The sequence below is a fragment of the Fukomys damarensis genome, unplaced genomic scaffold (assembly GCF_012274545.1).
Source record: "Fukomys damarensis isolate Sample0158 unplaced genomic scaffold, DMR_v1.0_HiC HiC_scaffold_11, whole genome shotgun sequence".
NCBI classification, from domain to species: domain Eukaryota; kingdom Metazoa; phylum Chordata; class Mammalia; order Rodentia; family Bathyergidae; genus Fukomys; species Fukomys damarensis.
Genome location: NW_022900923.1, coordinates 28,935,951 through 28,963,087, shown reverse-complemented (window position 1 = coordinate 28,963,087; position 27,137 = coordinate 28,935,951). Strand labels below are relative to the sequence as shown.

The window sequence follows — 27,137 nt, the reverse complement described above, 5'->3', positions numbered from 1 at the left end:
ATATATATATAATTTCTTCCTGAAAATTACAATATATTGCCAACTGAACAAAAGATAAAAGATTTAAGTAACATTTTGCTTTGAAATAGGTTGTTAATGGATTGAAAAACTTAATATCATTGTATCATATCTCCCTTAACTGATCTATAAAATCATTATAGTCTCTATCAAAATCCAGGCAATTTTATGTGTGAGGCAGGGTGTTCTAGAGGAGTGTATATGTATAAATGGACAAACTGCTTATATGAAAATGCAAAGGAACTGGATATAATGGCACATGCTAGTAATTTCAACATGTAAGAGGCTGAGGCAGGAGGTTTGCCAAGAGCCTGAGGCCAGCCTGGACTATATACTGAGTTCAAGGCAAGAAAAAGAAAGTGGGGGGGGGATGCAAAGGAGTAAAAGTAACCAAGATAATGTTATGAAAGCCATGTTCCATACACAAACACAAAAGTAGCCATTGGTGCATCTTATATAGACACATTTTATAGCCACAGAAATCAGGATAACTTGGTATCACTGCAAATACAGACCAAAAGACCAACCAAAAAGAAAAGATATATGTTTGCCTTATTTACAGCAGATCCCTGTTGCCACTCAGTGAGAATATGAATTAGTAAATTAGCTAGTGAATTACAGTGTCGAATACAAATGTCTATAAGAAGGTCAAAAGCAAGGAACATTAACCTGTGATAATAAATTTGAAATACTGTTTTTCTCGAACTTTTGTTGACTAGAAGAGACATAGGCCAGTGTTCTGGAGGGCTTATAATGTACATTTTTAACTGGTTGCTGGTTTAATGGTTGGCACATATATGTACAAATCAATCAGTACTAATAATTAAGATTTATACTTGTTACACTCCATTTTTTCAAAAATAAACTTTTAAAATAAAGCTGAGACATATCCAATAACAAGAAAACAGAAAAGAAAGAACCAAAGAATTCAGAAGAGGGGAGTTTCAGGAAGAGGGGAAATAACCAGCAGGGAAGGGCAGAGAACACTGAAGATTTAGCATTGAAGAAAACATTCCTGGAGACTGTCATGGAAAAGGTGCAGAGTGTAATTTTCAAGAATTCAAGTTAAAAATTGTAACATATTAATCTTACCATCCATCCAGTGCAAGAAAGAGGATGGTAGTTAGAAAAGGATTTAAGGAAAAGCAAGCATTTCAATTTATGTAAAAATGGGGCAATGGATTGATTATCCTTTAATATCCATAAATCCCATTTCAAGTTCATATAAACTTGAGTCTCTTGTGTTTAATTCAACAAGAAAGCCTCTCCTTTTTTTTTAATCAGAAGAATGTATATTTCCTATGTAGCTGGGAAAATTACATTCAATTAGTAAAGTTTGTATTACTTAACGCTTCACTAAAACCTAGCCAACCACAGAAGAGTTTGTTTAAACATTTCTAAGGGAAAGTTTACAGATTTAGTTATTCTGGAAATACATACCAAAGTATACCCTGAACTCAGAAATTCATTTATCTCTTCTCCACTAAGTTATATGAAGGGTGTAATTATAGTGTGATAGTTGCTAAGTACTAACCACATTTTATCTTGTTTCTGGAAGTTCAGTATTGTTACAGATGTTTTGGTAATTTTTCCCAAGTCCTTCTGTTCTGGAAACTCCAGTGATAAAAAGATTAGGAGTTAGTTTTATTATGTACCATTGCCTATTTTATACCACATTTAATTCACGAGTTTAACAACAAATCCAAGGAGTTGTCATAGAGTTTTGCTTTACTAGCAACACCAGCAATACACATAACCAGAAACATATCAGCCCCCCGCCGAAAGAATACATAAACAGTAAATGACTTACTATAATGTGCTGATAAGGATCTATAAATGACATTTTTGTTTCAACTACAGGAATTTTCACACTTCAAAGGTCTTCTCTGGCACTCTAGCTTCTTTGAAGCCTACAAAATAAACAATCACCAGTGTTAAGCTTTCTCTTGGATGAAGTTCCAGGTGAGAATGATGACGAGTGTTCACCTTAGGAAGTCAAAGTGAACCCCAGGGGTTCAGCTGGATCCAGTTCTCAAACTGAGCAATTACACGCACATGATTTAGGGTAAGGGGAAGCACATTTTAACAGTACTGTTTACTTTCTATATTTATTTATTCAAAGTCACCCTGTAATTATTAGGAAATCACAGGGATTTTTACTTTCATTTGCCAAGTATTTTATGAGAAATGCACTGAAATTACAAAAAGTTAAAATTATTTTTGTACAGTTCATGATTAAATAGCCACATATTATTTTCTCAGCTGTTCAGCTTTACACAAATTCACAATAAAAAAGGTTTTTTTTCACCTTAGCTATTTGTTAGAAATTTTAAAAATACATTCATGTTCAATCTGAATTTTAGTAGTATAATTTAAAAAGAAATATTTTCATTGAAAGTAGTTAGGTGAAAATATCTTAATGAAAATATGCTGTCTATACTCTTTTTCCCATAATTACTCCATATTATGTATATTAAAATAAAAATGATTCAACGAGTATCTTTGATATGCCATCATAAATTTTTCTGTAAAATTTTATAAAATACATGTATATTTCAGCACTCTACAAGTCACATCTTTTCAAATATCTTCATTATTTATGTTTAGTGCATAAATTTTAAAATGTATTTCAAAATAAATCAAATTTGTATAAAATTTTGACTATCTTTTCAAGGTTATAAAAAAGTTACTTTTTAAAGTTATTAAAATGATTCAAGTGTATGATCACAAATGCTGCTGACATAAAGGGAGAATGAAGTGTAGTCATTATTTTTATTTTGCATACATCTTTCCAAGTTATTAAATACATGTGTGTGTGTGTGTGTGTATTAAGAAAAAGAGAATGTTTGAGACATTTTGAAAACATAGGATCTCCTCTTATGCCCTTATTGCTTTAAACTAATTCCCTTCATTACTTTAACACAAAAAACCATGAAGAAATAAGAAAGGTGAAAATCACCTACAGATTCCTATTTAATTGATCAGAGGTCTGGGAATATAGCTCAGTGGCACTGCACCTTCCTGGCAAATGCAAGGACCTGAGTTCGATCCCTGGTATCACAAAGAAAAAAAAAAAAAAAAAAAAAAAAAGAAATGACAATTCCCTGCCTTATTCTGACTTACCTCTCATCATTATTTTTATCAGAAAAAAAAATCCATTTATTAGTAAAACATTTATTTGCATCAATCTCTTCTTAAGCTCCCAAAACATGACTTTTTAAAAATCTTTTCATCATGCATTTTCATCATATACAGCATTTTAGGCTAATATTATGACTTACCTCTCATCATTATTTTTATCAGAAAAAAAATCCATTTATTAGTAAAACATTTATTTGCATCAATCTCTTCTTAAGCTCCCAAACCATGACTTTTTAAAAATCTTTTCATCATGCATTTTCATCATATACAGCATTTTAGGCTAATATTTTAAAATCAAAATGAGGCCAAACCATAATTCTATCTTAATAAGTCACTATAATTTTTGTTTTGTATCTGTTCATTTTAAACCTAATAGAAATTTTCATAATATTAGCCAGTCAGCAGTTACTATGCTAAGTTTGAATGCTTGGCCCCTCCAAAACCCATGCTAACATTTAAATGCCAATGTACTAGTTTTGGGAGCTAACATCTTTAAGAGGTGACTAGGCTATGGGTGTCAATGTCTTTCCACAAGGCCTTACGGAAGGAGGCTCTTTCTTGGCCTTTGCATTTTCTGCTATGTGAGGCTCCGGCCTTCATCCCCCCACCCGGAGGATACCACATTCAAGGTGCCATCTTGGAAGAGAAGAATGCATCTCCAACCCCAAGCCTACTGGCGCCCTGCCCTTTGACTTCCCAGCCTCCAGAACTCTGAGCAATACATTTCTGCTCTAATTACCAACCTGTGATACTCTGACTAAGATACTCTGTCATCAGATTTCTATTCTTCTGTACTATGTGGGTGTGAATGTCATTAACCCTGAGTTTTCTTTCCAATGCTTATGGAAGCCACATAATTTGTTGAAAACACTGGTAAATATGGGACTGGAAAGGACTTAAATCAGCTTGTGCTTTCATGTGGTAAGAACTTTGCTTTCTTGCTTTATCACCATCTACTATCTGCTACGTACTTTTGTGGCATTTTTTTTATCTGCTTTCCTGTCAACTTCACTAGAATATAAGCTCCCCCAAGACGTTTCCTTTTTGCGTTATTCATTATGAAATTCCCAACTTCTGTGCAGGCACAAATGGGTCCTTAATACGTACACATTTGTTACATTAATGAAAGGATGAATGAGCGAATAGGGGAATATATTTACATTAAAGGAACAATTTTTAAGCCCAGTTACACTAAAATCACTTTTTATATTTTATTTTTAATTATAATTATTAACCATTGTTACTCATACAAATTAATGGACTTTTCTGTACCATTTTCTTATATGTATAAATTCTGCCTTGGTCATATCCATCCTCTCCACTACCTTCTCTTGCTATCCTTTCTCTCCCTCACTAAAACATTTCAATCAAGCTAAGGGAAGTTAATTTTCTGTTCAATCATAAATTTTACAAATAAAATATTTTTAAAAAGTTTAAAATGGGGGGAAAATGGGGCCAGGATGTAGCTCACTGGCACTGCACCTGCCAGGCAAGTGCGAGGTCCTGAGTTCAATTCCAAGTACCAAGATAAATAAATAAATTGTACCATCCTCATCTCCAGAGATGTCAGTCCATTTCATCACTGTAATGAACCACTTGAGTCTAGGTAACATAAAGAAAAGAGATTTATTTTAGCTCATGACTGGTCCTACGTCCAAGACCCAAAACTATTGATGTCCTCCCTCCTGTCAGAGTCCTGAGGCAGTACAGGCCATTCCATTACATGAGCCAGGGAGTGTATGTGTGTGTGTGTGCGCATCCTCAGGTCTCTCTATCTCTTTATCCAAAACCAACAGGATTCAGCCAGGGGTTCGGGTACAGGCCTGTAATCCCAGCATGCTGGGAGGCCTAGGAAAGAGGATAGAAAGTTTGAGCCCAGGTTGGACAATTTAGTACTTAGCGAGACCTTGTCTCAAAATTAAAAAGGGCTTACGAGGTAGCTTGTGCAAAGATTGTGGGTTTAGTCCCCAGTACCGAAAAAACAGAAAGAAAGAGGTCTGCGAGAGAGGGGCAGGCAGAGGATTCAATAATGAGGGCTCCAGTCTAATGACCTTATCTAATCTTAATCACCTCCAAAGGTCCCACTCTGAACACTACAGCCAGATTAAGTTTCCATTCTCTTAATACCCACAGTGGGGATTAAATTCTAACATGAGTTTCAGAGGGAACAAATCATATTCAAACCATCGTACCATCTCATGCAGTTCATTAATACCTGTGGAAAGTTATTTTTCTACTGACTGTTTCTTCCCTAAGTATGAACATATCACAAACATACAAATATGATTCTTCATTTGCAACTATATTATATTGTGTCTTTGACTAAGCTCTAAGCATTCTTGAAGCTACTTTTTATGCTAGAGAAATGGAAGCATAGAAAGATACAGGCAAAGCTACAGCAGAGTAATCTGTAACTCTAGTCTTTGTACTTGACTTTGTAACATGAGAAATATAGATCAGACACATAAGTTTGGATATCACATGGTTTCTCTTATTCGAGAAACTCAAAATGTAAATAAAGAGCAAAATAAAAAATGAACAACAGGAAATGGGGAGATGATAGGTCTTCTGCAAAAGGGAAAGGGACCAAGGTGCGGGGGAGAAAGGGGAAGGTGATGAATAAAGAAGTGAGCTGTGTTATGTACACGAACCAACCACAAAGAATTTAATCATCAGGTACTACAAACATGTACTAGCAAAAATTTTTTAAAGTAAGAAATAATCCTGTTTAGCACTTCCCATTATCAAAACTTTTATTCTATCTTATTTATAATGGTCAGTGAAGACCTGACTTTTCCTAATAGCTGATGCTTCTATGCTGATTAATTCAAGCTATGCCTACCCAAGTTCCCAAATCAAAACACAGTACTCTAGAGTAGCCACAGGAATAGTCTTATGTGTGACACAGTAGGAAAATCACCTGCCTCATTCTCATCCTGACCACTCATATGTCCTTTATATTATTTCCCTTCAGATGTGAAGTAATTTTTTAAAATATGAATCCTTCTTCCAGACATATGTTAGGCCACAAGAAACTCCTGACCCCAAGCACATGAGCCTTGAAATTGCTGGAGTAGTAATTCTGAAAAGATATGATCCTTCTTCCACATATGTTAGGCCACAAGAAACTCCTGACCCCAAGCACATGAGCCTTGAAATTGCTGGAGTAGTAATTCTGAAAAGATATGTCCTTCCTTACCAGAGCCGAAACATCCATGTAGTTATAGGGCAATGCTATCGAGGGTTCAATGTCTCAGGGAAAATCACATTACTTCATTTACTGAAGCAGCACAGTTTGTTGAAACACCAGTGACTATGGGATCAGAAAGGCCTTGAATCAACCTGTAGTTTCACATCTAAGAATCAGATGACTCTCTCATAAATATGAATAGCACCATACCTTCAATATTATAGTAAGGATCCAGTGGGTTAATTACAGTGAAGCTATCCAACACCTAGCAGGTACTCAAAGTATTTATGCTTTATTTTCAGATAAAGATGACAAAGACTGATCAATACTAACATTACATATTTGCAAATACATAAAATAATAGTGGCATAGCAGAACAGTATTGCTGGGTTCAACCTTCATTTTAACAAACAAGAGCTTTAAACCAGGCGTGGTGGCTCACGCCTGTAATCCCAGCACTCAGGGGTCTGAGACAGGAGGATCACTGTGAGTTCGAGACCAGCCTGGACTACATAGTGAGTTCCAGGTCAGTCTCAACTACATAGTGAGACCCTGACTCAAAACAAACAAACAACAACAACAAAAATGGCTTTATATAACTGATTTTTCATTCATTCAACAAATGTATCTTTGCTAGCTACCTATTCTACGCTAGGCACTGGGAATGCAGGGGTGAGTAGTGAAGAGTCCCTGCCTTCCAGAAACTTAATGAGTTTCTAGGGACAGCGGCGCATGTCTATAATCCCAGCACTCCAGCTAAGGCAGGTTAACTGCGAGTTCTAACTTAGCAACTTCTCGATATACTAACATACATATATGCATGAATTAAATATGGAAGCAAGTTCTTACTAAAAAAAATGTCCCCTGATTTTTATTCTAGTTCATTTGTCTAAATCCTGGTAGCAATCCACTAAATTGATTTCAAGATTCACTATAAACACGTTTTAAAAAGTGCTCTAAAAGACCAACAATGAAGTTCTACTTCCTCATCCTCACCCTGCCAGTCTTTCTTTCTATGGTTACAGCCAGAATGGATTTCTTTCCTTTCCCCCAGTGTGTCATGTTATCTCTCATCCAGGCTTGGAGCCTACCTCTCCTATCCACCTACTTATTTAAGACATAACTAATATATATTAAGCATCGTCCTAAGAGCTACAGAGGCAAAAGTGATATTAGATCTAGTCCTTTTCCTCTTGGGCAGAAAACAAGAAATCTAACAAGTAAATGAAACAATTGGAATAGATATTTATAAAATGATAGGAACAAGCAGGAAGCAGAAACAAAGACTATCCTGAGGCTAGGCTCTAGAAAGGAGTGGGCCATCGACAGCAAAAGAGGAATAAATTTAGAGTATCATGCTCCAGCCACGCAGTTGGAGGAAGTGGCTGATGAGTTGGTGACCAAAAACAAACTGGCTTTTGATGAGGTTAGAAATATAGGGAGAGGCAATCATGTAAGACCCTGTAGCCAACCTCAACCTCTGGGAACCTTGCTAAATCTGACACAGCTTGATTTTGCTTCAATGTCACTCTCACAGAGGACCTTTCTGTGACCTTGGAGTATGTTTGGTCTCTACAGTATGGGGGTCACTTGTATTTGGGACTTCAACACTTTTGTTTCACTTACATAATTTTCTGCCTTTCCTGAGAGAACTGAAGATGCATAAAGTCAGTGACTATATTCATCTTGTTTACAGATTTCCCTCGGGGTTGCACAGTGCTTCAAATACAGTAGGTTCAAAGTACAGATTTATTAGATGGACAAGTACACCACGCATGATATTACTCAAAATTATCCTGGGCTTATGCATGAGGGAAATTCAGACTAGTTTTGACATTCTCCTTTGGTGTTCCTCTTGTTTACTCTGAAATATTAACACCCAAAGCTAAAAAATATCAATCTCTACTCATAAAATAAAAAGCAGACCAAGTAAAATTCCAAAAGGGGTGAGGTAGTGCTCAAAATATTTAAGGGAAATCTGTTGCTGGGGCACAAAGTCCGTATCAGCAACTTTATTTCCTCTTTTTATTTCCAGTAACGTTAATTCATAGCCACTCTGTTTAGCACCTATCGACCACAACTGTATCCTGCAGCCAGACCTGGATAGAGAATCCCTTGACACTAAAGCCAAAAGCAAGAAATACACTTGAGGTCACTGTCTAGGTGTAATATTTAATGTTCTCTTTCTCTCTCCTCAAAACTACCAGATTAGGAACTATTAAAAAATGAGATATTAAACAAGCATGACTCGTGGAATTTAATTTTTTAGTCTTACAGTTACTCTCTTTTGTTCTTTAATTCTATCCAGCGTTAAACCTGCTCCTGCTTTAATGGAACCTTGGTGAGCCCTAGAATGTTTCTATTAACTTCAGGATATAAACCAAACTGAGCTCATAAACTGAAGAGCCAAGCCCATTTCGAGCAGAAGCCAGAGGTGTGAAGAAAAGGGAAGATGAGGTTGCTGACTTCTCCCCTGCTTCAGGCCTAACTTTCAAACTCAAAAATGCTGGCTTTTAGCCCTTCGTGGTTAGAGAAGGATAAAGAAGGGGAGATAACCAGAAAGTAATTACTTCACTAGTTTTTCTGTAAAATATCTTCGATATGGGTTAAAACAATTTCATTTTCTCATAGATGCTTTTTTATGGATTCTTCTGAAAACTCTAGCAATGAAAAATATTTCTGTGTCTTTAGAATTGTGCAAATGCACCTCTGTTCTAGTTGGGAGCTTGTGTTTCCTTCAGTGCAGCCTATAGTCTACAACCAAATTTATTTTTCTGAGGTTCGTTCACTCCAGTAGGTAAATCACTGTCTTGTAAGATCTTTTGTTGGGGTCCTTTTTAGTCCATGGAGAACACTCATAGGTGTTGCCCTTCTTTCAATAGAACACTCTGAGAATGCAATTACTTCCAAAATGGATCTCTTTAGTGTGTTACCTCTGCTCTCTTATATTTCTTGAGCTTGACTTGTGTTATTGCTGGAATCTAAAAAGTCCCCCAAAAGGCTCGTTGTGTTGAAGGCTTGGTTGCCAGCTAATGGGCTTTGGGGAAGTGATTGGGTCATGATAGCTTTGCCCTCCACAATGGATTAATCCTTGGATGAGTTCACAGCCCAAGGTACTTACTTACGCAGAGACAGGATGTACTGGATGAAGCACGTCCATGAGAGTAGTTTTGAAGGGCATATTTTGTCCCCAGCTCCTTCTCTAAACCTCTCAACTTTCTGCTTCCTGGCTGTCATGAGGTGATCAGCTTTCCTCTGTCCCACTCTCCCCCCTGATGTTTCTGCCTCACTGCAGCACTAAGAGCAATGGAGCCAGCGGGTCCTGGACTGACATCTTCTGAAGCTATAAACCAAAATAAATCTTTCCTCCTTTAAATTGTTTTTCTCTGGTATACGTCACAGCAACAAAAAGCTAGCTAACAAAGTTAGATATAGGCCCACTACAGGAGATACATAGAAAGCCTTTCAGAGTCTCTCTGAATGATTTTCTGAAAGGCCACACTCTTGATTGAAGGCTAGGAAATTTATTCCTCCCCATTTATCTTCCCAAGGAAGAATAAATGCTCTCAAAGGACTGCTCTCCAACACATGCAAACAATTAAACAACTTTCCTGTTTGAGAGCTCTTGTATTTGTAATGTAGGGAAGTTTTAGATTTACATAGGTTTGTCTATTCTTTTCAAAATGCAATGAATGTGCAATTTCCCAATGCATTTAGTATTATGTATCTTAAGTCTTATGTCATAAAGTCTTTGTCAAAGCTTTTGTTTTGAAGTTGAATGCATAGATGGACCAACTACCAAATGGCAGAGTAACAACTATGGAAGCCTCCCCAAAAAGCACTGACAGAACTGCATAGTGTTATTTAAAAAAAACCATCTAACATCTCCGGAAGCCGAACAAAGGACATACAACAAATGAAAACCATTTATTCATATACTAAATCTCAAGAACAATGGAAGTCTACAACATTTTATAAAGGTGTTGCTCCTACCCTCCTCAAGTTCCGCTGCATTAAGTTCTAAGTGGGAAAGTAGGAGGGCAACGAGAATGTCAGTCTGCTGCCTTACTGGTTAGGATTAGATTAAGTGTATCTGGAGCACAAGGTGAAAAGTTCCATGCCCAAAGGCAAAAGAGATCATAGTAGCAAACTAATCAGGGAAGCTTACTGCTATAAGCTTATGTATCCTAGTCCATACAGGCTGAAGCAAACTGAAAATTTTGCAAATTTGATTTTAAAAATAAAAAAACCTACACCTACACATATCATAGCCCATCTGTTTATAGAGTGAAAAAGACAACTGGTGTCAAAAAGGAGAAGAAAATGGCTCCTCACACACAAGACAGCCAAAATCAGATTAACAAATGATCTCTCATCAGAGCCAGCGGAGGTCCGAAGCCTCATCGCCACATCCATAGAACAGAGAATCAGGCCAGGGATTTGGCTCAGTGGTTCCGCTTCCTGCCTCGCCAGCGCAAGGACCCGAGTTCAATCACTGATACCAAAAAACAAAGAACTAGAGGAAAAAATAGAGACTGAGTGAATCCCCTGCTGGAACACGAGCAGCACTGAAAACAGCAAAGGGCAAGGACCGGATCTCAGGGACAAAGCACTTGCTCAGCACGCACGAGGCAAGGGTTTGAGCCCCAGCATCAGGAGAAAGAAAAAGTAAAGACAGCAGACAGTAAATAAAATCCACAAAAAGAAAGAGATCATCAATGAAGTCAAAAATACAGATAATTTTAAAAGATTAGAAATCTTTTCTGTTTTCTTTTCTTAGCTGATGAATAAGTGAAAATCATAAAATAATAACAGACAGATTGTGCTGTTGTGCTTAGGTATGTGTATATCCCTGTGTGATGGGTGCATGTTCTATGTAAAGTGTGTGTGGGGATCTGCAGGTGTGTATTTATATGTGCATGTGCACATGTTTTAATAAATATGTAGATATGCATGTATGGATATATTTAATGGTCACACACGTATATATGAAAATTACAGCACAAAGAGGAGGGAGAGAGTGAAGTTACGGCGGAGGAACGAATACCCACGGGGTGCCTGAATCCATAGGAAGAAATAAAAAGTGCCAGAAGCATAAATATGAGGAATAAATGTTAATATAAAATATTCTATAAATGTAATTTTCTCTTTTCATCTCTAAATTTCTTTAAAAGACATAGAATGTGAAAAGCAATTGATTCCAATGCTACATTATTGGATTTATAAACTAATGGGCATAATGCATAAGACAACAATAACACAAAGGACTGGGAAAGGATTGTAACTGCATGCAAAGTTTCTACATTTTACAGCTTCTAAGCTACTGTTTATATGAAGCAGATTGTAATACAGTCAGGTACATAGTTTCTAAAGCAACTACTAAAAATCTCACAAAATGCACAATTAAAATATCAACAAAGGAATGAAAATGGACCATCAGAAATTACCTACTTCGTACAAGGAGCAGAAGAATAAAAATAAACAAATATAAAAACGAAATGGGATCTATAGAAAACAGAAAGCACAGTGGAATAATGGAATTCAATCATATCTCTAACAGTATTAAATGGAGAGTTGACATAAAGTACCAATCAAAAATGAATAGTTGGCAGATTGAGTAAAATCTAATACGTATATACAAAGGACTGAAAAACTCCATAAATGGTCTATTGTCTAGTTACAAATACTGTACCAGTGTCAGTTTCCTGGTTTTAATATATTATGGTTATGTTACCTATTATATCAGAGAAAACTAAGTAAAGGTTATATGGAAATTCTACAATATTTTTGCAATTCTTAAATTATTTCAAATTTTTTAATTTTATTTTTAAAAATCCAATACAGGTGGATAAATCTTATTTTATGTATACTTTTCTTCCCAATGTTATGTTCAAAGGAAATAACAAAGCAGTCCTATGGGAAAATTATTGCTATATGGTCACTTTTTTCAGGACAAAATTATTGGTTATGATTGCCAGACAGTGACGACATTTCCAATCCAGTTAGGACAGACTTTCTCTCACTGGTTTTTCTCCTTCCTATAACTTAACAGCAGGAGCCAATATTTTAGGTTTCTGTGGAATTAAATCATTTCTATCCAACAATTCACATTAAACCCTAGGAAAACCTAGGAAACGGTTTTTATCCCCCAGAATTAGTTCAGTCCTAGAAACTTTACTGCAACTAGACTTAGTAACTATTATAATGAATAGTGGTGAAACAATGGGATTTTCTGTTTGTTTGTTTGCCTGTTTCTTATGTCTAAGCTAAATAATCAGTCTTAGTGAGTGTACAGAGTCTTTCAAGTCTGAGGTGAGAGATGTGAAGCTCGTGTGTATTTTGTGTTTCTGTGTGTGTGTGTGTGTGTGTGTGTGTGTGTGTTCCATAATTAGAAACTTCCTGACCACAAATGAAAGGAGAATTTGCATACACTTTCCAGCACAAACTTGCCCATGCAGTGCAATTGCTGGCTTTCAGTGATTCCTCAGCACCGCGGTCTGACCACTACCCTTTTAGTCACGCTGTGAGAGCAAGAAGAACTTCTCAGAAAAAGTGAATAATAGCCTGAAACGCAGACCTGAGTGTTTTTTCACCTCTCTCCTCCTAAGGGTGCATGGCAAGTGCACAAGAAGGGACTTTACTCATCTTAGAGCATCTGGAGGGAAGAAAAACAGGAATATAAAAGACCCTCTTCTCTTCCCCCATCCCATGTGTAGAGCAAAGTTGTTGATGAGAGGCTCTACACAGAAATAGTGACACATTCTCAACTGGAGCCCAGCGGAGGCTCAGCTTGCCTCCGTTCTCGCTCTGGGGGAAACTGAGACTCAGTTTCCCCATCTGTAAAATGGAAAAACTGCCCCTCCACCTCACAGAGGCATCGGAAGGCTGAAATGAGGAGAAGTGTGTAAAATCCAACCACAGTATGCAGGAGATCATAAATAAATAAAATTCTCATTTATTATTGTCGCTGCTGTTTATGAAATGGATGCTTTTCCCAAAACTGCCTCAACTTTGTGACACTTGTTTTGTTACATGGAGATTTCTAAAAAGTTTCCAGTAGAAAATTTTGCTCACCACTTTTTATAAAGACCATGAACTTTTTGAGTTTTTAATGAAAACTTTAAAATATTGCTCTTTCTAGCCCCTAAAAATTTAAAAATTAAAAACATTGGGCCGCTGATACCTCTGCTGCCAAATTCAAAGCTTTCTCCATTATGCATAGCACAGAAAGATGTTCTAAGAGGAATGGATGGCTTTGCTGATGCGTTAAAAACCTCCGCGAAGCAAAGAGTTTGATAGCACCAACAGGCACGGAGAAATGAAGAGGACAAGTAGGAACGGAGATTTTACATGGGCTGCTTTGTATTAGGAACACCTCTCAAGCCATAGCGCAGTTTAGTATGGAAAACCTGGGAGAACTTCCTTGCTTCCAAGAAAATGTGTAAGCTTGTTCCCAGAGGCAAAGTCCCAGGTTAAATAATGGGTCTGCTTCTCAAGCCGGTAACCAAAATGAACACAACCTCACACCCCATCCTCAGCGAGGTGCCCGGCGCTCTAGGGCAGCCACCCACGTGATTTCTCCTGAACTGATTTTTTTTTTTCCAGGCGTATTTTTAGGTCGCTGATACTACTTCTTCATCTCTCAAATTCATTATTATTGAAAGCTCATTATTTAAATGGAAAGGTATATACGAAATACCTACTAGAGAAGGCACAGATTCTATTAGTTTAAAACAGAAAAGGCTTTACAGAAGTGGTGAATAACAGCTGGAAAGGTACGGGTGTACAGGAAAGGGAAGTGAAGCGCTTCCTGCAAGAGAGGTCACCATGCTGGACAAGCGCCCTTTCTCCTCAGGCTTTCACTGGTGCTGCCCACCTCTCTGTAGCCCTACTAGAGAACGTCTGCCTTGATACGTCCCGGCACAACGTTATGTCCTATACCACCCTACCTGCCTATACTGCCCTATCGTGTGATTCTCCCCTAACTATGAGCAATATGAGGGAGCTTCTGCCTTCTCCTCCCTGTACTCCTCTTGGACCCTGAGGGATTGCTCAATTACTTCTGACAGAAGGATGAATAAAGAAACTTGGAAAGTTGCATGGTGCACTGGGCAAAACTAGCCAGATGATAGATGAAATCAAGTGTTCAGAAGCAATCAAAGGGACGTAGAGCCCATTCATAAGCTGCAAAGTATCTTAGTAACTGCTAATTTTAATACTTTTTAAATGTGACTTATTAAACATTTCCCATATATCATATACTTTAAGTTGCTTATATACACCACCTCATCTATATTTATAACAAAATGATAATGACAATTGCCATGTTTGAGATTAAAACAAGTGGAATCCTATTAATTTCACTTAAGAGTATGTCCTCAACATGCAGCCACTTAGCAATAAATGTCTCTGGTTTCTCATTCTTTATGGCTGTGTACTACTCCATTTCATTAAATCCCATCTTCTTTATCCAGTCTCCAGTTGACTGACAATTTGGCTGCTTCCAAGTTTTAGCTATTACAAACTGTGCTGCTATAAACATGGGTGAGCATAGAAAGTGAAATTAATAGAATACACATGTGTAAATACCGTATAGTTTCTCTGGTGTGAAAAACTAGAAGTGTAAATAAGGATCAACATGTATAATTGATATTGTGTAATAGGAAAAAAGATGTAAAGGTGTAGGAGAAGTGGGGAAGGTAAGGGAAAGGTAAGAAGGGAAGAGAAAAATAAGAGAAAAGGAAAAAAATGCAGTCTTTGTAAATAGGGAAGGGAGGAGGGGATGAAGGGAGGCCAAGGGAATGGGGAAAAAATGACTAAGATACGTCATGTAAAGGTACAAGAAACCAAAGATGAGTGCAACTGTGTTTTATACCTAAAATGTACCAATAAAATTTTTTTTAAGGTGGAGTTCACAAAGGCTAAGTGAATGGTATAATTGACAGCTCAAACTAAAGCAGACCTTCAAGCCCCTACCCTGTGAATCTTGACCCTCTCTGCCTCATACCAATTCTCTCTTTCTACAGCATTCTGCCACTCCACAAACGACCCTGAAGGACAGGGAGAGAGCAGAGAAATTATAAAATAAGCATTAGTGTTATCAGAAAACCTTAGCAGGGAGGCGGCAAGAGGAAGTGGACAGAAGTGCCATTCTGTACGGTAAGAAAATGCCACAGACTGGGGCTGGGGATTTAACTCAGGGGTTTGCCACCTGCCTTGGACGTGCAAAATCCTGAGTTCGATCCCAGGTATGAGAGAGAGAGAGACAGAGACAGAGAGAGACAGAGAGAAAGGGACAGAGAGAGAGAGAGAGAGAGAGAGAGAGAGAGAGAGGGAGAATACACCACAGACTGAATGCTTAAACAACCTAAATTCATTTGGCCACAGTCCTGGAGATTAGATGTAAACAGTGACAGGTCGAGACTCTTCGGAGTCTTGAGGATGGCAGCCTTCTCACTGTGTGCTCAGCAATTCCCCCATGCAGTGGCCCCTAGCGTCTCTGTCCACTCAGATTTCCTTTTCTTGTAAGGAACCAGTTTAATTAGATTAAGACTCACCCTGCTGCCCTTGATTTAAATTAATCACCTCTTTAAAGGCCTTATCTGCAAACAGTCATATTCTGGGGATTAGATCTTTCAAGTATGAACTTGGGAAGGGCATCATTCTATTCATTATACTTGTCAGTAATGTAAACACGGCAGTTAAACAAAGAAGCACACAATCGTTAATGGAAAGAGATGTTGCTCAGGAGGGAAGAACATACTCATCCAGGGAAGTCCAAACCATCCAGAGATGTGATATGATCTACATCTAAACCGGGACTGCGGATGTGCTAAAGGAGACAGCACAGCGCCTTGTAGAGAGGCAGCCTTCCTCATCTGATTATTTTAAAGGCTCATACACCCAAACATTCCATATCGATGAAACACGGTACAGAATGCAAGTTTCTTGCACTACCTCACAATTGAGAGATTCTAATCCAGGGGAACCCGTCCATTTTAAGAGTCAGATTTCTTGCCAGCCCAGTTCTACACACTGCTTTACAAACAAACCTCCTCATTCTCAGGCCACTTTGCTAGGTTTCTTTCCCTGATCGTTGCAGTTTGCTGTTATTTTCCACTGTTTCATCTCATGGTGGCCAAAAAAGAAAGTGACCATCCTGGCTATATTTTAAGGTTATGAAATTTTGAAATTGGAGGAAATATTCATTATCAGCACCTAGAAAGTAGTCACGGTGCAAAGGTGTAAGCGTAGGCCTAAAAAATAACTAAGCCAAGTTTACTCAATTAAGGAAACTGAACATACCTCTTACTTCTAAGCATGCCCTTTTCCTTACACCTTGAACACACACACGCACACACGCACACACGTACAAAAGATAGAAAGGGAATAGTCAAAATAAATTAGGACACATATACATTTTAGCTCAACCATAACTTTATGTTACCAAGTTATTGTTTGATAGTATGGAAAAGGCTCAATACATGAATTTGAAAGAAAGGAAAAACTGAATTTCTCTGTATTATTGGTCAAAGATAGCTTAAGAAGAGTTACCTTCATCTTTTATATTTTTCTAGGTTTGAACCATAGCGACAAGTTTTTTAGTTATAAAAAAAATTCCTTTTCCCACACAGACTATATGGAATAACATCATATTTACTGGTGTTAAGTTCATTTTCAGGAAATGTAGAATAATGTTCTTCATTCTACTTCAAAGAAACTAACAATGTTAGTTAGAAAAAGAACATTTTTTTCAAACAATGCAGCAAAAATGCTAAAAAATAAAATGTGTTTTAAAAACTGCTTCAAATTCTACAACTTTCTCCAGACTGAAAGTTTTGCAAAAAAGCTCCCCTAGGGAGTATTTGTGTTTTGTTAAGGATTTCACTCCCTTTTTAATTGCTGGCTTTTTGCAACTGACTCAAGATTGCCACAGCAGGGAAAGCCCTATCCTTTTTCTAGGGAAAACAATGCAGGGAAAACCTCCAGCAGAGTCACCCTACTGGCTTAAACGTTTTCTAGGAGCCGTGCTTTATTTCTGGATATAGTGATCAGCCTTCTGGATTTCCTTTGCTCCTCCACCGGCACACTGATTAGTGCAGACAGTTGGTGAGCTTTCTCATCGGTTAAAAATATGGGTGTTCACTATGACCTTGGAAAGGGATGAACTGACACAAGGATACAACAGGAGCTGTGGAAGATCCGAGGAGCTGTAGAGCTGCTGTTACCAGGCACCACCGTGCCAGCATCCTACAGGTCCATGAAGGAGAAATACAGGTTCATCATTCTTTTCTAAATTTTAGAAATGCACTTCTAGATACTGTGAATGGTAGTTTACTTTGGGGGGGGTACTGGGGATTGAACTCCGGTCCTTGCGCTTGCAAGGAAGGCCACCAAACCACTGAGCTAAATGCCCAGCCCTTGGTAATTCACTTTTAAATGAATAAGAAACCCAATCTTTCACAGGATTGAGAAGTCTGTATATAAAAGTGTGCATTTGAGAGGAGTATCCTGGGGCTTCTGAATCTTCTTTGGTTCCATGTATTTCCCCAGTCTAGAGAAGTGTAGGGATCCTGTTATTATAGACATCTAAGTTAGATAGAAATGTTAAGGCAGTTGGACAAGGCTAGACCCTCCAGGGAGTCATGCAGAAGGTGAGAATACAGTACAACTGTGGCTGAAGGCACATCTGTGGAAGGCCAGCTTTCTAAAGACAGAATGAGCAGACCTACATGCCTCCCAAAGGGTAAGCAATATGTTATAATCGGATCACTTCATCCGATAGAGTCTAGATAGACATCAGTCACCCAGGTGGGTGACCAGGACTTCTTGATTCTTTCTTCCAAAAAAGGTCTTTGTTATTTACATGTGTGTTTGCTACGTGACCTGCTTCCCCACTGAGTCAATATTACCCAAGCCGCTACACTTGTAATCTTATTGGTTGTCCATAGTTTCGGCCCACATTGTATCCACCTTGCGATTTTATACACCTCATGATTTTGCTGTATAAAACTTCCTCTGTAAAGTGGGCTCTGTGGCAACCCACTTGGGTCCCCTCCTGCCTCTCAGAGTCTCTCTCCCTCAATAAATATTTCCTACTCTTAACCTCCATTGTTCCTAAAAATTCATTCTCCAATTTTGGGAAATACAAATTCAGAGTATTTGACATCTAGCAGGTTGGAGTTATTTTATTCCCCCTATATTATTTGGAGGCCCTATATCACCATGATATAGCTTGATATTTTAAACTCATGAAATAAAAGCACCAGATTATAAAGAAAACCGATTCTTACAAAATATGTGACTTGTAGCAGTCAGTAGATATTAAAGGTATTTATGTATGTTTGGGAGCCTTGAAGCACACTTTCCACTTCTCCTACTGTGCAGTAGACCTACATAGCTTGAAATTTTGATATGAGAATTTTTTAATTTATAAAAAATAGAAATCGACTTCTCCTAGCCATTGAGGTTGGGAAGTCAAGGCCAGAGAAGCTGGCTCTCCTTCCAAGATGGTGCCTTATTGCTGTATGCTCCCACTGTAGAAAGCACAGAGCAACAGGAAGCTCTCTGAATTCTCTTTACAAGGGCACTGATCTCATTCACAAGAGTGGAGCCCTCAGGGCTTAATAATTTCTCCAACGTCTCAACTCTAAATATAGTACTATCATCTTGGGCTAATTTCCAGCATACAAATTCTATGTACATAGATTTAACTGTACCATAGCACCATCTCTGGCTCCTTTGGAAGGCTGCAATGATCAACACTAGAGCAGCTATAGTCTTTTTAAAATTTAAATATTTATTTTTATTAGTACATGTGTGCAGTACATAATGATGGTATTCATAGTGGGGAGTAGGCGTACACAATGCATCTTAATTCTTTTATTCCCCTTCCCTGCCACTACCTCCACCGCCCTAAATCTGATATAAAATGAGGACAGAGTAACTTATAATACCCTAAGGGATAAGATGATTACAAAGAAGCTCTTTCTGTGTTACCTGCCTCTGACAACACCACAGTAAACCTAGATAGTATGTGCAGTGAAAACAAATCGAAATAAACTAGGATTATTGTCATTTGCTCCAAAATACAAAATTAATATTTCCTCAATCTTGGTCAATGAGTTAAAAAATTGCCTCAGGGACATTAGTAAAATCTATAAGAAGGTTTCAGTTGAAACTTCTACTGATGAGTTACAATGAATTTTGCAAAAATAAAAAAAATTAGCAAAAATGTTTTACTCTACCTTCTTACAGATGGGGAATTAGACAGAAGGAAGTGAGATAATTTTGTAGCTAAACCACTGCCTAACAAATACGGTCAAAACCAGGAATAAAGCACACAATAACTTTTCATTTCATGATATGGCTCACGGAGGTAGGGGGACAAACTAAGAAAACAGCAGCTCACGAGCCCTCAGCAGTGGCTGCAAAGGGCAAAGCCAGAAGCCAAACCTTGATGCCCCTGACATCAAGGGATCGCTGTTACCTTCACCTCACTGGCCAGGTGACCCCTGTGGGGGAAGAGCCTGGCCTTCGCCAGCTAGTGCAAAATGAAAGCACTTTCATCCTAAAAGAATTTATGAGAAATGATAATGGACTCAAGAGGAAAAAGAAAAGGAATTTTTAGCTTTTTTTAAAAACACAAAAGCCAATATTTCAGTAATATTATTTTAGTCCTTGGGAAGGTGCTACAATGGTTATGATAACCAGCTGCTCCGTAAAACTTTAATGACTGAAAAAGGAAGCAACCGAAGGGTTTCTGTCAGGCTGAAGAAAGCACGCCCTGGCAGCAGGCTTGTACGAAGAGCCTCACTTTGACGACATACTACTAGCATACTACTAGTTTTAGAAATCTCGACTTTATAGGGTTTTTCATATATTTGTTTTATCTTGTTTGCCACGCCAGAGATGGAACCTGGACCTGTGTGTGCCCGGCAAGGCCTCTGCCCCTGAGATACAGTCTCACCTCTATATATGCCAGGGAACCTGGACCTGTGTGTGCCCGGCAAGGCCTCTGCCCCTGAGATACAGTCTCACCTCTATATCGTAGAGTCGTGATGGTTCAAATTCTCTAAAACTTTATCTTAGTGGGCATGGTAGCATGCTCCTAGCATTCAGGAGGCTGAGGCAGGAGAATTCCAAGTTCAAGGGCAGCCAGGACTACATGGTAAGACCCTGACCATAGATAAATAATAAATAAATAAAATGAGCAAGCTTTATCTTGAGGGAATACTAATATGCCCTCAGGAATGTGGGGAAGGAGACAAAAGTTTCACAGAAGGCCTACAGGCCAGACCCAAGAACTTAGCTAGGCATTCAGTAAAGACAGGGGAGGCAAACTATTAAGTATGCAAAACTCCAAAGGACAATAACAACAATTCTACCAATGAGGACTTTATGAACACAGATTCCAAAATGATAGCTTCTCATGGACTGAGTAAAGCCATCTAGATTCGCTGATGTGTAGAACAAGCCTAGCAAATGGCAAGGTAGAGAATCCAACAAGTGTGAAAAAGAACAAATGCTGAATTCCTGCCCACTGGAGCTGCAAATCAAGCAAAGCTGTGACTACTCCCTGCAGGTCACCAACTACCTTAAAGAGAGCTGTATTCCACAAGCATATGGACTTCTACCATTTGGATTTGAGGTGCTCTTTTGTTTATTCATTTGGTTTTGGTTTCGGCTTTGCTTAGCGCACTGGTACATTTTAAGGGTTTCCAGCATTTTTTCTAAAAAGGAAAAAAAAAGTCTTACTCAAAAGAACTTAACCTTCCAGCTTTTTTGCACCTAGAGTTTAAACATAGGGAAAGGAGCCGTGGAACCTGGTGGACTGGTTTTATTTTAGGTTCACATTCTCAAAGCCGAACCAGGCTGTCCACACTAGATGCCATCTCCAAGTTTCTCTAGTGAGCTTGGTTCCCAGTCCAGAAAATGACTCTGTTCCCTTCTCTCGCTCCAGGCTGTCTCCCCACCCGACACCTACTCCTTAGCTTGTGACCTCATCTTTCTCTACTGAGAGAAAATAGAAAGTACCAGAGGGAAGCCTCTCGGCTCCCTACATCAGCAAATCTTCAAACTACTGTACATGTGGACTTGGGCGCTCCTTCCCCCTGTCACAAAGAGGTGGCTCTCCTGCGACACAGCTGGCCCCACGAAGGGCATTCTGGGTGGAACCCCCTCCCCCCGCCCCTGGCTTTCTTTCCTGAATCACCGCAGTGCTTTTCAAACTTAGCGCTCACTTTCCTAACTACATTTTAACCTCCGTGTTTCTTCTGGACCTGCTCTCCCTGTGTTCTCATGAGACCACCCTAAATCCGCACTTTCCCGTCTCATTTCTCCGATGCTTCTTTGTGGACTCCTTTACACAAGCTGTGCCCCTCCAGGAGCCCCTCCTGAGCCCTGCCATCCTCACTTCTTTCACCTCTCAACCCCAACTGATGCTGAAATTTTACCGCGAAGCCCCGCGTTGTTCTCTGTTGTGGAAGCCCATCTGCCTATTACGTGTTCTTTTACTTTTTGGTCTCCTCCAACCGGGGATGGCACATATGTGCTTTATTCATTCAAGTAGGTCTGAAATGCAACATAGTTCCCATCACATTGTCAGCATTACTTAAAACTTGCTGAATTAAAGAAAGAATAGATGAACACAGCCCATTGATCAATAATTTTTGAAGAGGAGAGAAAATTCTTATACAAAGAAAGAGTACAGACTAAATTGCTTCATACAATATCTTTTCTCTTTCTGAGCATTAAAAAGATAATGTCAGATACATCTCAGTTTGCCACCTATGTACAGTGCTTCACTTGCTTGTTTTTCAAAGCTGTGGCCATAAATATTTGGGGTCAGTAGGAAGTGTGTCAGTTTACTGACTGAAATTCAGAAACGTTTTGCTGATCTAATGTTTCCGGTGGCAAAGTTACACCCAGTCAAACCTGAGTGATTGGGTAGCATTTGTTACAAAATCATACACATGTGTACTAAGCCAAGTTTATAAAGTTGCTTTCTACCCCTGAGAAGGAACAACTGCTTTACCAAAAGCTACTTATCTGTTTAGAAAAATAAACAGTAACTTTTTTTTTGACAAATGATGAATCTAGATCAGAGTAACTATTTCGATGCAAAATGCCAACTGACAGGAATAGTAACAGCCGGGAAGTGCTATGGATTTTGTAGGTTCTACTTAAAAGTACTCTAAGAAAATTCTTTAGTATCAAGTTGGAAGCAAAACCTTTGGTAAAATCAATACTTCTCACATGACATAAAATCAGTCCTTCATGTGTCATTATCTTTTATTTGCTATAGACAGCATATACCTATCTAAAATACTATGTAGTTCCAGAAAACAATTCCAAATCATGAACTACATTCTCAATCATTCTCAAGTGTCTGTGCAACTTCCTCTATTGTGTCAATCAGTAACCAAGTTATAAAGGTAAAACAATTGGGTTATTATGGAAATATGCACTGGGACATTGTACTTTCTAGACCTTCCTTTATAATTTTTTTGTTCACCTGCATAGGAAGAGGCTCACAATTTAAATGATACTCATCAACATGCAAAATAAAAAGCAATAAGTGAATCAAAATATTAAATTAGTCAAAATGGAAATCATAAGACCTGAACCAAAAAAAGCCATATGATATTTTTTTAACCCTTTCTTTTTACATCTGTAAAATGTGAGTAGTAATACCTATTCTGCTAACGTGTATAGTTGGGAGAATTAATGAAGTTCTGACACTGTCTTTCTATAAACCACAAAGCATACATAAATGGAAGATGTTATCAGCTTTCTAATAGTTTTTCTAACTAGATAATCTGAAAATAGCTCCTGCATTAAATAATAACAAAATGAAAAAGAGAGCAAGTATAAGTTGAGTCTTGCAAACTTTCTACACCAGAGAAGAACCCTGAAATCACATATATTCTTGACATTTATTTTCTAGCTCAACACCTAAATTTCCCTGCATATTCCAGAAGTTAAGAAAATTAAGAGGAAGACTAGGGAGAATGGAAAAGCTGTCTGACAGCCACACGTGCCGTGGAGTGGGAAGAAAACTGCTGTGCACCCTGGTCTGTCATCTCCGACCCAGTGATGGCCAAACCCAGATGTGGATGGCTCTGGGTGTTTGCTGAGTTTCTCTGACATCATATGACTCCATTAAACAAATAATAAAACGGGCAGTGCATCTTTGCAAAACTGCTTATGGGAAGAAATGAATTACTTATATTGTATATTTATATTATTTTGTATTGTGTAAAGGGAGAGTTAACTGTCTTTTAAAGATGAGTATATGGTTATATTAAGAATTAACAAACAAACCTACATAACAGGAGCAGGAAAAAGACAGCACATCCTTTTTTTTCCCCCCCTTAGGCAGGTGATAGTATTAAAAAGATCAGAACAATGTCTTCTGTGTTTCTTATCTTTTCTGGAAAGAACTGGAGAACCAGCCCTGGTTCCTTCAGCTGTTAACTGTCGTAACAGTTCAGGAGAAGATGAAGATGAAGAAGAGTTGGCCAGAACACAGGCGAATACATGAATCCTGTCTCTGTCCTGATGGACACCTGCTATTCACTAAATATTCATTGGTTGAAGATGGGCCTGGCATATGTCTGTCACCCCAGCAGTCTGGCAGGCCAGGGCAGAAAGATAGCAAATTGGTACCCACCCAGGGCAACTTAGTGACTGAGCAAGATCCTGTTACAAAATAAAAATATAAAAGCTGGGCCACGGGATGTAGCTCAATGCAAAGGCCCTGGGTTTAACCCCTAGTGCCATTTTAAAACAAATCATTTGTTTTAAATCATTTGTGGATGAATGACATTTCAAAAATAGTTGCCTCGTAAGACTATAGGTAATTCTTCTCTCTCTCTCTTGCATTTTTTTTGTATTTAACAAAATTTAAGCAATAAGCATGATTTATTATTATAACAAACAATGATATAAGGAAACAATCATTATGGGAAATTTCATTAGACATTTTGGAATAAAAGTACAAAATAAAAATAACCCACAATCCAGTGAAAGACTTAAAACTTAATACCCTGCATCAATTTCACTTACTACATTCCAGCAATTTTGAAAAATCAGATGTTACAGAAAAAAGTAAATGCAGTATTAAATGGCTAGTTGTTATGAGGACTGAGAGCAGAATCTAGGACAGTTAGTTTCTAGGCAAGTTGGTTTCCAATGTACCAAATTGCCTGGAGTTCCAAAATACTGGAGAAGTGACAACAGGCATTGCAACACCCACCATCAGATACTTCCTTACAGCTAAGTTCAGTGGTTTGCTAATTATCTCATATTGTAAGAATTGCCAATGTTTTAACAGATTCCATTTTTATGTAACATAAATTGCCTTTGGGGATTTGAGAACTTCTGTAAGATGCTTCTAAATGTGTGTGTGTGTGTGTGTGTGTGTGTGTGTGTGTGTGTGTTGAAAAATCCATGTGTGCATTATTCAAGAGAGGGGTCCCAGTTGTATAAGATGCTTAAATGTGTGTGTGTGTGTGTGTGTGTGTGTGTGTGTGTGTGTGTGTTGAAAAATCCATGTGTGCATTATTCAAGAGAGGGGTCCCAGTTGTTATAAGATTTGCAAGAGGATCAATGATCAAAAAGAAAAAATACAAGAAAAATATGAAAGATTGAGAATAACAAAAAATATAAAATCAGCATGCAAACAGAAGAGGAAAGTTATGGTAAATAAAAGGCATACAAGGGGAAAAGGAACCACAAGGAATTGTCTTCCTGTTTTTTATTCCTGGAATAGTTTTAATATGTAAATGTGTTTTATGACTTTGCTTTCTAAGCAGCAGCTCTAGAAGAGATAATAATGTGTTAGAAACACAGGTCAAATAATTCTATGCAGTCAGCTTTATCAGGTTTTAAGAGATCTATTTACTAATTTTCTTTTTCTTAATGTAACACAATGTAAAATACTTCAAAAGTCACTTACAAGGATAAAAAGAAGTAGTTTTTTGTCCCATAAAATATGCTTACCCTACAGGAAGTTTGTAAAACTCCTCTGAGCCAATGCATATCAAACACTTCTCTATGCATTGCACAATTATTGCTTAATTTAAAATTTAACTCTTTCTGAGCTCATTGAAAATAAATACTTCTTTCTTGTCCCAACATCTGACTTGATTAGGAAGGTCTATAGCCATTTGGGATGTACTCTTGCTAGGTTTGTTTCCCTACATTTTCTGCAAATATTCTTGAGCCAATATTTGAAATTTATGCAACGAACAAAAACAGAATACAAATCTTCCTCGTACGTAAATTATGTTGTAAATACAACTTTAAAATTAACACTTATTCAAATGATACGACTCATAGTCTCCACCTGCCTTAGTTTAACAAGTGCTTAAATCACCCACATGAGGAACACTTCTTGTTCTAGTTTTTGAGGCAAAAGAGTAACTATTTTTAAAACTAACATCATGATAAGTTGTAGGAAACTAAAATAGGTTAAGCCAGTTATTTCAAAACCAAATGCCTTTTCCCTTGTTTCTTCTGAAATAAAATTACTAAGATAGTACTCATACACAGAATGTATCTGTGTAACTTGATCAAATCTTTTCGAGTCTAACTTTGAGCTGTTCTCCCAACTTGCCAAGTAACCCAAAGAAAGTTGAATCAGAAAACCAGACGATGGCATTTAATATTTCAATACTGTCTTTTATATAGTGCAACAGAGTAAATACCCAGGGTGCTGTGCATAAGTAACCAAAATGACTCAACGGTCTGTTACTAAAGATTCTTAGGGCTGTACAAGGGCAGCTCTTCAAGTCTGGGGATCTTTAACAGTGGGTGGTACCACGTGGAACACAAAAAAGGGGCCACCGCACCGCTCCTTTTAAATGCTAAATTTCCAGTCATCAACTGAAGGAAACAATTTATCCTTGACTCCACAATGCACTGAGACCAAGGCAAGCAAACTTGCATCCCTTAGAAAGACTCTGGATTCCCTGATCTGTGCATCATTTCAGCTATCCCAGGACAAGCAGACGGAAAGCAGAGCGGGTTTTCCCTGCGCGGCTCCTTTCTTCCAAGTGAGCTACAACGTAAGAGCTTAGGGGAGTGGGAGAAAGCAGCGGAGCAGGGGGAGAGTAAATACATCGCTTACAGTTCCCAGAGTCACATGAGAATCCTCAGGCTTCTGTGTGTCTCTAGCTTTCTGTCAGGAGCCAAGTTGAGCCCAGACTTCGGCGAAGTCTTATCCCTGGTGGGAGGGGCTAACGTAGGGGCCGGTCTCCTCGAGCTTTTGAGAATTAGTTTTAAGGTGGAATTAAAAAGAGGAAGAGGGAGAGCACTCTTCTGGTAGGAGCTGATATTTTAAATGCACAGTTTAGTTCTCAGAACCAGGCGATTGAATCAGAAAACATGCTTAAATGATAGGTAAATTAGCTGGCTCTAAATTGTACGAACCTGCGTGCGTGCGTGCGTGCATGCGTGTGTCTACAGCTAGGTCTTGCCTTTAAACAGTCAGCGCTTCCTCCTTTTTCCAAACAAGAGCAAAATTGACAAGATAGTGGATGAGCTTGAGCATTGTTGCTTTCTTTTAAAGAAAAAAAAAGCAAAGTTTATAACAAATGCAAATATATATGAGATGAACAATGTAGGGCTACTTTAAAAATCGAATGTGTTCATTTTCTCCCCATTCTCAAAACACTTGAGTTGATAATCATTTGTTTGTAAATTTGGGATTATAGGCATCAGAAGACTGTGTTACATATGTTCAGATTTAGAGTCCAAGAAATCACATCGGGTTGAATTGCAA

The 27,137-nt window shown here is 38.2% G+C and overlaps 1 protein-coding gene across 4 annotated transcripts in view; it reads right to left on the bottom strand.

Annotated features, from left to right (window-relative positions):
• Positions 1 to 26,576, bottom strand: part of Pla2g4a (phospholipase A2 group IVA) — a 131,958-nt gene extending 105,382 nt beyond the window's left edge. The window contains exons 1-2 of one of the 4 annotated variants that reach the window (XM_010635421.2): positions 26,484 to 26,576; positions 1,829 to 1,928 (exon numbers count right to left, since the gene is read on the bottom strand). In XM_010635421.2, coding sequence (XP_010633723.1) covers positions 1,829 to 1,861 — 33 coding nt within the window. In that variant the 5' untranslated portion in view covers positions 1,862 to 1,928; positions 26,484 to 26,576. Of the gene's footprint in view, positions 1 to 1,828; positions 1,929 to 16,112; positions 16,237 to 26,483 lie in introns of those variants that run through there. The other 3 variants (XM_010635422.2, XM_010635423.2, XM_010635424.2) reach the window with 3 other exon arrangements.
• Between the last annotated feature and the right edge of the window lie 561 nt (positions 26,577 to 27,137).